Below are 13,650 nucleotides of genomic sequence, written 5' to 3'. Positions count from 1 at the left end.
AGATAATCAACATCATCCCTTTTTTAAAAAACTTATCATCTAATATACAATTTTTCATACTTTGTTGCTGTAAATTTTTTCTAATTAGAGTTAGTATTTCTAGAAAATAATTCCTAGGAGTAAATTAAATTTTCAATCTCAAGCCAATCACCTTTTAGGCATTTAAATACTCTCTTAATTATCTAAGAAAACAGAGCTTAGCCACATTCACTGCAGTCTCCAAAAACAGCTGTTCCAAGGGAAAATCTATACGAAAGTGCTCACATGTGCTTCCAGCGCATATAATGTATTTTTGTCTTCACTTTTACTTTCTATTGTCATGGTACTTGGGGGTCACATAGATTAGGCTGGCCAGGGACAGTCTTAGACCATCAGAGATTTTATGCCTCTTCTTGTCACGAGAGCATCTTCTGGTCCCGTCTTTGAAGCCCCAGGTCCCCAATTCATTTATTAGCTGGAGAATAAAAGCCTGGAATTCTCCTATTATACCAGAACTTACTATCCGAGTAAGTTATTTATAGATATGTAATTAAGTTGTAACTAAGTCGAATGTCTAATGTCTACTTTTTTTTTTCTCTTTTTGGTGCTAACAGCTAGAGAAGAACCCAGAGAGATAAGAGGAAATTTTCCTTTTTCCGTCCACCTTTTCTAGTTTCTATAAATTAAATTCTTACCAATAAATAAGTTCTTGCTTGTATGGCTACTGATCACTCTTTAGTTTGTCTTTTCTATAAATTCTGCATGTTTGCTTTTGCTTTATGTTCTTGGTTAGTGATGAGTTCCACCCATGTTGCTTTGAAGCTTATTTTTCTCCTTTAAATTAACAACCTTCCAATTCTCCCAAGTGAACTACATCCTGTTTGTTGCTAACTCAAATCTCTATAACATCAAAATCTATTAAATTGATTTACTCCTACAGCATACAATTTTATGGTGACAGAAATAGAAACATTTGTTACAGGATCAGCATCACTTGATTTAAATGTAAATGTGTTTGCTTATAGAAATATTTTCAAATATACAATGGCAGGCACATTAGAAATATTAATGCTTTATTTCGCTCTATTCCATTTATAAAATAAGAGTTTGTTGTCTAGCTACCAGGACTGAGGCACTGTTGTGCCTTTTAAGATACAGTGACAGGAGCAAGTGCTGCCATTTACCTTTCAATGTGTCTTAAATACCTGTGGAGGTTGTAAAGAGATCTACCAAAGCTCTTAATACATGCAAACCAGGGTAATTAAGACGATTCTTGGGGCCTGGGAAGTGATTCAAACAGTAGTTCTGACTCTGTGTTTGAGGACCTGAGATCCTTCCCCAGATATGCAGAGTGCGGTTCTTAAGAATCCAAAGAACAAGAGTTGATTGCTACCATTCTGTTTTCAAGATGTTCTTCCAGCCTGGTACTTCATGATCAGACAGTGAAAGTGCAAATGATATGTTTGATCACCACGTATCAATGCTATTTCTTCCAAGTCATAAAAGCAGATGTGCTTTGATTGAAAAAGACACACTACCAAATTTCAGAAGAATTTCAATCACACAACCGAATCACTGCATCTTCTGAATCAGTGGTAAATAAAAATAATAAAATAAAATAGAATCCTAAAATGGAAGTAGTAGAAGTCAGATACTTTTGAGTTCTGTGGAGGCTTGTAGCCACTCACATACCAGAGTCAAGATTAAACAGCATTTGTTTTCATGGTTGGCAACATGAAGAGATGGCCTCAGCGTCCTCCAGCCCTGGCTAATTACATCAGTCCAATACGCACAAAACAAGCAACACAGCAGAGGCATGAAGGAAGTCTTCAGTAACCTCACTGGGTGGCAGGTGTAGGAAACCACAGCCATGGACTCTATCCTGTTGAAAAACTAGTATAGGACCCACCTGGACCATGCTGAAGGAGAAAGGCATTAAATTCGAAAATCCTTCAACCCTGACTAATCTTTCCACGATTGTCCAAAGGGAGCCATTAGCTCATTTGTCTGGGCACATTCTAGGTCAAGATACATTCATTCTACTGTCTTGTCACCAGACAAGTTGTCCCAAAAGCAGCTGTAAAAAATATCCCGAAGGCGAAAACTTTGCTGTGGTGTTTGGAATCACCTCACCCAGGTAGGCAGACCCTGTCCCCTCACGGAGCAGACCAGTGTCCCCATTTCCTTATCATGGACCTTTGACCATGTGCCATGGGCCCACTCTTAGGTTTGGCTCTGTCTGTTGAATGGTGAGAAAGTTCCTTAACTGGGTTCACACTCAGATCTTTTGCTAGCGACTGATTATGCCAATAATTCTTCTGTGGCTGCATAAGTCTCCTCTTTCAAATTTGGTAAATTTCTGTCTATCTTCCTGTGCTCACCAAATTCTTTCACTCGAATGCCAATGACTGATTCTCAGTCTAATCATACATGACTGAGTGACCCAAAAGTACATAGGAAGAAGAAAGCAAGATTCCCTAGTATAAAGCAGAAAAACATAAGATTTCCCCATACATCTGTAGAGAAAATTTGCTCAGCTTATCTTTAAGCTGCACATTGGGGAATGGAAAATGGAAGAGACAGAGAGAGCCTCAGAGATTGCCAAGGGAAGAAAAAGTCTGCAAAGAGTATGAAAATGACTGTTCAAGTTGAAACAGCTAACTAGGAAGTGATAAGCACATTCTTTGGAGGCAAATTACCAATATCAGGTGACTCCCAGTTTGCAGTGACACTTATCTATGCCTTCCCACTCTCACAAACTTTAAACACACGGACCCCAAAGCAGGTGCCACAGGGTAACACACCATCCTTCTCAAAGCTCTGATTATTCCTACACAAGCCAGAAGGGAAAAATTTGTGCATTTCAGTGTGCGTTGATAGCATGAAGCTTTTACTTCATGGATGATTGAGCATTATACATCATACTTTCTACCTGGCCTGAGGAGTTATGCTGCTTATATTTCATCTCAATGCTCATAACAGTTGAAAGACTGTAAGTATTTTGTTATGTCTCTGAAGCATGGTTCTCCCTTTCTTGAGACTTAATATCATCCACTTCACTAAGCACTTTCAAGATGGTTTGAAGGGAACAGGAGCTCAAACCTGCACCTACATGGACCCAAGGGCTGGGTGATAAAACAATTTTCCAGGAGAGCAGGATGGTTTAGGTGGAAGCAAAGTTTACTGGGAGAGAGTCCACTGGTCAGACAACACAGCAGAGACCACCAAAGAGAGAGACCCACTTGGCATGTTTGGGTGGAATCTTTTATTGTGTGTCTCTGGGTTACTTAGGTTGGATATTTCTGCTTTCTATAGATGAGTTAATTCTGGGAAGTGAATGAGCAGGAGATAGGGAGTCAGTTCTGGAAAGGGAGTGAGATGTCTTTAAGATGCTAGATGCTCTGAGTCAATCACAAACAAAGAGGAGATGTCTATAAAACAGTTGGAGCCTCTCCCAAGAAGCAGTCAGTGTCTGGGCCAATTCTAGGAACTGCACAACCACCTGAGCAGCAGTGGGGCATCGAGGGTCTCATGGGCAAAGCTCAGTGTGGAGCCGGATCTGCCTTTTCAGATACGGAAATTACGTGAGGCATCCTTGCAGGGTCATTACTTCAGGTCATGAATGTATATTAAATGTGAGTAAAAATTTGCTTAACTTTCCTGTACCAATTCGTCAGTGGAACTCACCAATCTCAGCCTTGTTAGTCTAAAACAAATTCAGAAACTCAAAGAGCCATGGATGGTCTGAGAAGCTCACACAAACTTCACCCTAGAGTCTGATGTCATACAGGGGAGGATAAGAGGCAGGGAGGGAGCATCTCTCAGCTTACCAATGAGTTACGGTATTATATCACAACTTCAGACAACAAGAAACAGAGTATTAACAGGAAATTAAATGTGTGATCTTATATGCACTCACAAATCACAACAAATCACAAATCACAAATCATCCTGTTAATCATCGATTGCCTCGAGCAGGCCCCAGTAAAGTCTCCTTCATCCTAGCCCTGAGATTATATTCAAGGCTCTTTAGGAGAATGAGACCCATCATTGTTACTGGCATTTGGCATATTGGGTATGCCACGGGGAGTTTGCCAGACTCTGCCGTGTGGGCAGGCTACATTCGGTAGCCTGCCAATTTGCCCAAAGTAGGAATGAGATAATAAGATGTCATAATAGGATGTCGGTTCTGGGAGCTGGTTTTTATAGTCTCTGAGTCTTGGCCACTGATGGGATTACACAGCGCCAGGGGGCCAGTTGGTGGGTACGACCCCCGCCTACTGGAATTTGGAGGATCTGGGTGGAGGATGCTCGGCCCAAATCCGAGTAGGCTTGGAGATCTCGGCCCCGGAACCCGAGTGACTTTGTCCCTCTGCCAGTACCTTCATGTGTGCGGAGAGTGGTCTCAGCATGGTGGTGGCTGGTCCTGGAGGTCTTTGACTATATGCACTCAATCAGTATAATTGATTACTTGATTACTTGACATCCCGTTACTCATCGATTTGCTCGAGCAGGTGCCAGTAATGCCTCCATCTGTCCCTATCATGTGTTAATGTAGCCCAATGGCATCTGCTCATTCTAGGAACACGAAGAGCCTCAAACCGATTGTTCAGGGTCTTGATGAAGAAGTCTGACCATCTCATAGATGGGCGGCCACGCAATCTTTTGACATCCCGTGAAATCTAGTCAGTAATGGCTTTAGTCCAGCAGTCGTCTCCAAATCTCATTACACGACCAGCCCATCTGATTTTCGATACCTTGGCAAACGAGACAGTGACTTGATTCTTGACCGTCAACGGCAGTCAGAACTCCAGATTCTTTCTCTCATTTGAGTGAAGCGTGATACTCCAAGAATAGCTCTTTCAATTCCTCTTTGGGAGACCCGGGTAGCATTCTCATCCTGTTTTTGTAGGGCTCAGGTCTCTGAGGTGTATGTTAATGCAGGAAGAACAGTGGAATCAAAGAGATGTGCCCAGAGCCGGAGGTTCTTCATCCTCTTAGCTATTTCTTCGATGCTCTTGAAGGCTTTCCAAGCCGCTCTCTTCCTCCTGCACAGCTCAGGTGCCAGGTCATTTGTCATGTTGACTTCTCGACCTAGGTACACATAGCTGTTGCATTCAGAGATGGTCGTTCCGTTGAGAGCAAATGGAGCGTCAGGAAAGAGGCTGTTTCTCATAAACATTGTCTTCGTAAGATTCAGCCGTAGTCCAACCATTCCACACTCATTTCATCGGTAAAGAAGCAAACAGCACCCGGCCCAGACAAGGTCAGACCCGAACACCGAAGAATCTGCAGTCGTTACTCATCAATACACTGGCTCGGCTCTTCACACGCTACCTGTCTGAATGCAAGGTTCCATCCCAATGGAAAACCAGCAGGACTGTACATTGGACTGTACCCGATCTGCCTGTTGTCTGTCATCTACAAGCTGTTCACTCGAGTCATCCTGAATAGGATTGGCAGAACACTAGATGAAGGACAACCATGCGAGCAAGCCAGGTTCCGCAAAGGATTCAGCACCATCGACCATATCCACACGATAACCATTGTTATCAACAAGCTCATTGAGGTTTCTCGGGAGTTCAAGATGCCGCTCTGTTTAACGTTCATTGATTTAAAGAAGGCCTTTGATTCTATTGAGATGGAAGAGGTCATCAAAGCCCCAGCCAAATAGGGCATTCAAACTCAATACATCAGGATCCTCCATGAGCTGTATTACAGATTCACCACCAGGATCTCACCATTCTACAAAGAAGTGATCATCGATGTCAAGAGAGGAGTTTGGCAGGGTGATACCATTTCACCGAAACTCTTCAAGTGCCACCCTCGAGAACGTCATGCAACAACTGGAATGGGAAGGAATGGGAGTGAAGATAGACGGCTGGCAACTACACCACCTCTGCTTTTGCTGATGACATCATTCTAATAACACCAAACATTAGCCAAGCAGCACAAATGCTGGCCGACTTCGACTGTGAGTGTGGAAAGGTCGGACTACAGCTGAATCAGTATAATTACAGACTCATAAAGGATATTGTCAGTTATCTTCCATATATATCCTTTCCTAACACTCAGTACATTAAGGAAACATGAACATTTAGATTGTTTTCCAGTTTTGGTCATGGGGGATCCTAAGTGGTGCTCAGGAGACCGAGGGCGCCTCCCTTTGATCTCAGCCACCAGATGACTCTGTCATTGGGAAAGCCCAAAGATGCCGTACTCCTTGGGGCCTGCAGTGCCAGAGAAAGCCTGCTCTATCCTAATGATGTTCCAGGGATTCATCCAGGACTGTGCAGGAATCTCTGGGCTGCACCTGCAATGCTCAGGGAGGTCTGGAATTCTGGGACTAGAATCAGGGTTAGCTGCATGTAAGAAGTTAACTCCTTGGGGCCAGAGTGATAGCACAGTGGATAGGGCCACCTTTCACAAACATCCCATATGGTTCCCCAAGCACCGCCAGCAGTAATCCTGAATGCTGATCCAGGAGTAAGGCCTGAGTGTTGCTGGGTGTGAAACAAGACCCTTCCCTCCAAAAATGCAGTAAACTTTTGTACTATGTCTGTGACACCTATTATTTAGAATTTTTTTGTGTGACCCAAACTCAAAATTAAGGGCTTTCATGGTAGAAATTCAGGCACCAAAAGAAGCAATATTACTGAGGAAATAATATTAAGCTGGACTCAATAATATAGAGCAGAGTTTCCCAAATGTATTTGATCTATTTTCCCCTTTATAGGAAAAAAAATTACTTGGAACTCCCTTGGATATATATTCATTAAGTGAAGAAACAGAAAGCTCTCCTCAATAGTACATGAAGTTACTACCTTCTCCTGGACTATTCTCGAGGCCCCGTCTACAAGGTGGGGAGCTTCTCTGCCCACTTTGAGAAAGATTGTTCTAGAGTCTCCATCCTCAAAGCTCCTTGAAGCGTGATTTGAGGACCTGCCTCATGAAGAGCAGGAAGCATGTTACCAGTACAAACATGTTACACAGCTCTGAGCAGTTGCTCACCGTTCCATCACACTGGCCATCCTTAATCCGCAGATACATCCGGGCCTGCTTCAGACTTTCAAACATGCAAACGCCGGAGCTGATTTTATGCACTTTCCAGTACGAGTTTTCAGATTGACTTCCCACTCCGGTGCAGGACCCGTCAGACCGAAGACACAGGGCCTGGCATAGGTTTGTAGCCAACAGAATCACCGCACTGTTGAGAAATATACCCTTTGAAGTAACAAACAGAATCGAATTAAATGATATTTTGGGTTCATTCTATTTATGACAATCATTATTGTTGAAGTGTAATAGTGGACATTGGATACTAAGAGGATTTTTTTTCTTTTTGGGTCACACCCAGTGATGCACAGGGGTTACTCCTGGCTCTGCACTGCCAAACACAGTAACAACAAGTCTCACAATGGAGACGTTACTGAGCCCGCTCGAGCAAATCGATGAACAATGGGAGGACCAAGGGTATAAGTGTTAGAAAAGTTAAATATACTTCTTTTGGATATCCAAGTGTTAGGTTCTCGAGCCTTCTTTTTGTTTGATTGTTTGGGATGGAGACCCACACTCAGCTCTGCTCAGGGCTTACCCTGGGCTCAAGGATCACTGCTGGCTTTGGGGGCTCAGAAAGGTGATTATTCATTGTAGGAGATCAAACACTTGGCCTGCCTTGTGCAAGGCAAACAAACGCCTTCCTCCTGCGCTATTTCTCTGACCCAAAATTCTCTACATTGTTATGAAGAAAATTCCCATCTTTAGTTGGATGTGAGACCCAATCCCTGCACCCCCATCACTGCTCTCCTCCAAAGTTCAGGTAGAACAGATGAGAACAGGCGTCAAAGGCACCTAGTGGAAAGAGGGTGCCTTGCTTCTTTAGTCGGTGGAAGTTCTTTTCTGAGCACAACTGAAGGAAGCTATTTAGTCAGAAAAACTCCCACCACTGCCATCCGCTTACCTTGACAAACACCACAAATTCTTTGGAAAGGTCTGCGTAGCCCCCTGAAGATTCATCAGCTCTTCTGCCCTGGCGATCAAAAATGATGGTGTGCCCGGGAGCCCGTGCAGACTCCAGGATGGCCCCGCGGCTGGGCTGGTGCAGCACCCGCAGCTCCGCCGAAGGCCCACCGGCAGCCTAAGGAGGACCAGGAGTGAGCCAGGAACCGACGGCCACACCACTCTGAAAGCGCCCATCTCATCTGAATTAGCTACAGGGAGTGGTTTTTGTTTGTGTGGGGGCCATTCCCACTCTGTCCAGGCCTTACTCCTGACTCTGGGGGTTCATCCCTGCGGGTACCAGAGGACCATAAGGGGTGCAGGGACGGAACCCGCATCAGCTGCCTCCAAGGCGAACACTCGCCCCACTGGACTGTCCTTCTAGACCTTGCTGTAGAGAATAATTGGATCAAAAGTGTCCGGGTGGCCCCACGCAATACCAGGCCTGTATAATGCGGTTGCTGATACCCAGGCTTGATTTACGCTGTTCTGGTCCAAGGACTTTCTTCTTTCCTGCATTTCATGGAACCCAGGGTAGACTGCAGGGGAAAACTCCTCTGGGGGCAGGATAATTTAATGCACTGCTGATCTGTGCTTAGCTGCTGTGTGTTTTCCATTTCAGACAGATCTTTCTAATTCAAGATTATTTGACACTAAAGGTTAAAATTTAGTTACAAATTTCACTAGTTTTTTTTTTAGTAAAATACCATGAGATACAGTTGTAGACATACATATTTTGTGCTTGGGTTTCAATTATATAATGATCAAATACCCATCCCTCCACCAGTGCCCATTTCCCACCACCACGGATCCCAGTATCCCTTCACCCCATATCCCCCTCATCCCACCCTGCCTCTGTGGCAGGGCATTCCCCTCTGTTCTCTCTCTCCTTTTGGGTGTGTGGTTTGCAAAAGTTTTGTTTTCTAGAACACAAATACTCGCTGGAGGCCAGATACTGTGTGCAGTCTAATCCCATGTCTCTCAGTGCCCCAGGGGGAAGGTTGCGTCTCATGGACACCGTGGGCCTCTTGAATGATTCAGGCAAGGACAGGAGGTCACCAACAGCAGAGTAAACAACAAAACTCTTCACTCTGCGAAACCATGGTGTTTGATGAATACATCAGCCATAAGCCGTGTGGGTGAACTGAGAGGATCATCAGCAACTAAGTGAGACTCAGGCCCAGGGTGAAAGACTTCTGAATAACCACACGGGTCTCATAACAGTTACAGGAAACCTGCAGCCAATCTGGAGGGAACATTTAAGCTGAGAAAGCAATACAAAGCATATTTGGGTGAAATTTGAGCTTTTCCCATTAATAATAAAGCTCCTGAAGGGGCCCTTGAGAAGTCAGAGTGTCTTCTCTTAAAGGCTCAGGAATCAATCAGAGCCATAGTACAGCGGGTAAGGCCCTTGCCTTGTGCGCAGCCAACACGGGTTGGGTGCCCAGCACCCCATGTGATCCTCTGAGCGTGCTGGAGTGATCATTGATCTCAGAGCCAGGAGGAAGCCCTGAGCACCACCAAGTATGGCCCAGAAACAGAAATAAATAAATAAATAAATAAATAAATAAATATAAAAACTCATTAAAGTTTGAGCATGATCAGAGGAGTGGTTTATTGTTCATTTTTGGCCTACCTTTTTATTATTAATGTTTAGACCTCGGAGAATGGAGTAGTAACAAGGCAGACAGTGAGCTCCCTGGGACTCCTGCAGGCCACCCCCTCAAACCACCAGGAGGGATCCCTGAAGTCAAAGTCAGGAGTAAGCCCCAGCACTACCAGGCATGGCCAAAAACAATCAAAGAGCTAAGGCAGGGGCTGGAGAGATAGCCCAGCGGGTAGGGCATTTGCCTTGCACGCAGCCAACTCAGGTTCGATTCCCAGCATCCCATAAGGTCCCCTGAGCACCGCCAGGAGTAACTCCTGAGTGCAGAGCCAGGAGTAACCCCTGTGCATCGCCAGGTGTGACCGAAAAAGAAAAATAAAACTAAAATAAACTGCCTATGTTTGAAAACAAGAACCCAATGCAAAAACGCATTCCCCATAAAATGCAATACTAGGGTGTCTATACACACATGTATGATAAAGATAAAAGTTACTACGTACCATCCCAGTGACAGAGCCATTGTCAAGAGCAAGTGAAAGGTGCCTTATCTCATGACTTTGAAAAATGCATATATCTCCTTTGTGGAAAATAACATCAAAGAGGCCTGGAAAACATGTTAAGTATTAACAAGTCATTCATTTTTAAAGCTTTTCTTCTTAGTCAATTATGCACTCAAATCTCCTAACAGTATATGTTATGATCTCTCTCAGTTAAATGCTTTTAATTAGCCAAAAGGTAAAATGTCAGGGCCAGAGAGATAGTGAAGAAGTTAAGGTAGTTGACCTGCCTGCTGGCACCCAGGTACAGACCCTAGCCTCAAATCCCTGAGCTCCACTGGAAGTCACCCCAATGCACAGTGTCAAGAGCAGGTCCGAAAGATTTTAAATAAGGGTTATTTTGAAAATATCTGCCTTATATCTTTCTAACGTCTCTAACTTAGATGTTTGTCTCCTCCTTGGCTTAGAGAACAAACACTGCTTTTATATACCCTGCTCTGCTGCGTAATTTTTTTTACATCACCAAGCATGAACCACCAACCATAGAAATTTCCTAGCTAACAATAGCACAGCGGTAGGGCGTTTGCCTTACAAGCGGTCAACATGGCCGACCCGAGTTCGATTCCTCCGCCCCTCTCGGAGAGCCCGGCAAGCTACCGAGAGTATTCGATATGCCAGACACAGTAACAACAAAGTCTCCAATGGAGACGTTACTGGGCCCGCTCGAGCAAATCGACGATCAACGGGAGGGCCTTTACCTTTACCTTTAACACTGACAAACCATGAATTTTCAGGAATCTGTTCGTGTAGCAATAAGTGAAGGTCATTTTTCCTTTTACAAACAGGCGATTCTCAAGGATGAGTCAAACCAAAGAAAGAAGATAAAGCATCTTGTATGCATTATTTAAGACTCCCCCCTCCCCCCCAATGAGGCCAACTATTATAAACCTTTTAGGAATCAAAATAGTGGCTGCAGGAAACATGATTTCAGAGACGCCAATACTACTGTTTCTTCATTTGGATCCAAGTTAGGTGGGCGTGCTGTTGGGGAAACTCCACACCACAGATGTGACCTTAGAGTGTATCCATAATATTGAAGGGGCTCAGAGTGTGCTACTGCTAAACGTACCTTATCTGGCATAAGGATTACATTCAGCTGAAGGCAACGGGGAAAAAAACAGAAAGAGGATGAAATCCCTATCTTTCACCTCCTGCTAGACTCAAATTCCCCATGGAAGGGCAGAGCCCAGCCCACTTCCTGAGCAGGAAGATGCTACCTGGAGAAGAGCCCCCTGGAGACTGGTCCCCAGAGCCTGAACAACGTACTTACACACTGACTTCTCTGTACTCACCCTCATCCGCACGCCCCAACTTGCTGCCTCCCAACAGTTAAACTCCAAGTCCTTCTCGTTTGTCTTGTCAATTCTCTTCCAAGTTACTACGTGTTGAAATGCCATATCAACTTTCGATAGTAATCCCCTCTGACTTATTCATCACTAGATTCTCTCCCACGTGTATGTACAAAGCATGCACTGTTCACAGTTTTCAGGGTCATTCCTAGCATCCTACTCAGGACTCATTCCCTGCGAAGAGGTGCTCAGGATTGGGGCTGGAGGCGGGGAGGGGACCATGTGATAGTGGGATCAGACCATTGATTGAATGCCAAGCCTTAAGAGCTCCAGCACTTTGAATATTTCTAGAGCCCAAAGCATAAATTAAAGACCTTGCTTTTTTTTTGGTCAATTGATTTTATATTAGTTTAGTTCACAGAGTCCAAGCCAGATCATCTTAATGGGTAAAGGAAGAGGTATTTTTATTTATCCCAAGGAGTATATTGAAATAAGATGATTTTAAAATCGGTTATTCATTAAGCATCAGTTATTTCCTCCCCTAATAAGATGATAAGGTTTGCCTCTGTGTGTTGTACATAAGAATTAAAATTAATGTTTTTATAGTATAAGATACACATTCTTTTGTTTTGTTTTGTTGGCCATGCGTGACTTACTCCTGGCTCTATATATCTATAAATAGATATATAGATGACTACATATCAATGCTAGGGCTGGAGCGATAGCACAGCGGGTAGGGCGTTTGCCTTGCATGCAGCCAACACGGCCAACCCAAGTTTGATTCCTCCGCCCCTCTCAGAGAGCCCGGCAAGCTACCGAGAGTATCTGGCCCGCGCGGCAAAGCCCGGCAAGCTCCCCATGACGTCTTCGATATGCCAAACACAGTAACAACAAGTCTCATGATGGAGACATTACTGGGCCCGCTCAAGCAAATCGATGAACAACGGGAGGACAGTGATAGTGATAGTGATAGTGATAGTGATAGTGATAGTGATAGTGACATATCGATGCTATCTACTATATACGTATGCCCAAGTATAATTCACAAGTGAGGCATAATATGAGATCAATAACAATAGAAATAATGAAAGAGAAGAATTATAACTGTGTGCCATTAAAAATATTTTTGTCTTACTCTCAGAATATTGGGTTGGGGATGGAGCAATAGCACAGCGGGTAGGGCCTTACACGTGGCCAACCCGGGTTCAATTCCCAGCATCCCATATGCTCCCCCAAGCACTGCCAGGAGTAATTCCTGAGTGCATGAGCCAGGAGTAAACCCTGAGCATCACCGAGTGTGACCCAAAAGGGGAAAAAAATCAAAATATCGGGTTTTCTTTATTTTTAGCGTTTAGACAACACCCACACAGGGTTACTCCTGGCTCTGTGCTCTGGAATCACTCCTGACATTGCTCATGAAACAATATGCAATCCTTGAGGTGAAACCAGGGTCTATCGAGTGAAAGACAAGCCTTATCAGCTGTGCTACATAGAGTTATATAGACTGCTTTGTATAATTATATATAACTACATCCGTATAGAGTTAACAAATGGTGAATAAATTGTACCTTTACATTTTTATTCCTATTAACCACAAAGGCAATTCCTAAAAGTAAAAAATAAGGTCTATTAAAGAGGTTAACTATAGTACTCAAAATTTTAATAGGATTTTATTGTATATTTAAATGGCTATATTAACTCTCATTCCTAGTTCTGAAAATGAAAGACTTAGTATTAATTTGGCAGGCCACTTCACAAAGAAGATATTCTGCCTAATCTCAAAGTCAATTTTATGTATTTAATAAAATCAATTCTCATGGAAAAAATTAAGAATCATCATAAAATTAAATCATGTTGATGAGTGCTTACAAATAATCCTGGAAATTATAAATATGAGTGGTTTTTCAAAATAAGAAAAAATCAAGGAGCAATCATTGATTCTGAAATTGATTCATTAAATAACTTTGTGCACATTATTGGACTGGAACGATAGTACAGCCGGTAGGGCGTTTGCCTTGCGCACAGTCAACAAGTCCGACCCGAGTTCGATTCCTCCACCCCTCTCAGAGAGCCCGACAAGCTACTGAGAGTATCTCATCCGCATAGCAAAGCCTGGTGAGCTCCCCGTGACGTGTTCGATATGCCAGACACAGTAACAACAAGTCTCACAATGGAGACGTTACTGGGCCTGCTCGAGCAAATTGATGAACAACAGGAGGAC

General features: G+C 43.6%; 1 protein-coding gene across 1 annotated transcript in view; it reads right to left on the bottom strand.

Annotated features, from left to right (window-relative positions):
* Positions 1-13,650, bottom strand: part of RP1 (RP1 axonemal microtubule associated) — a 224,265-nt gene that overhangs the window by 152,814 nt on the left and 57,801 nt on the right. The window contains exons 12-14 of the mRNA XM_056112482.1: positions 10,084-10,187; positions 7,940-8,116; positions 6,991-7,203 (exon numbers count right to left, since the gene is read on the bottom strand). Coding sequence (XP_055968457.1) covers positions 6,991-7,203; positions 7,940-8,116; positions 10,084-10,187 — 494 coding nt within the window. The remainder of the gene's footprint in view (positions 1-6,990; positions 7,204-7,939; positions 8,117-10,083; positions 10,188-13,650) is intronic.

This window comes from Sorex fumeus, unplaced genomic scaffold, assembly GCF_029834395.1.
Source record: "Sorex fumeus unplaced genomic scaffold, SorFum_2.1 ptg000002l, whole genome shotgun sequence".
Lineage (NCBI taxonomy): Eukaryota > Metazoa > Chordata > Mammalia > Eulipotyphla > Soricidae > Sorex > Sorex fumeus.
This window is presented reverse-complemented; position numbering and strand designations above follow the sequence as displayed.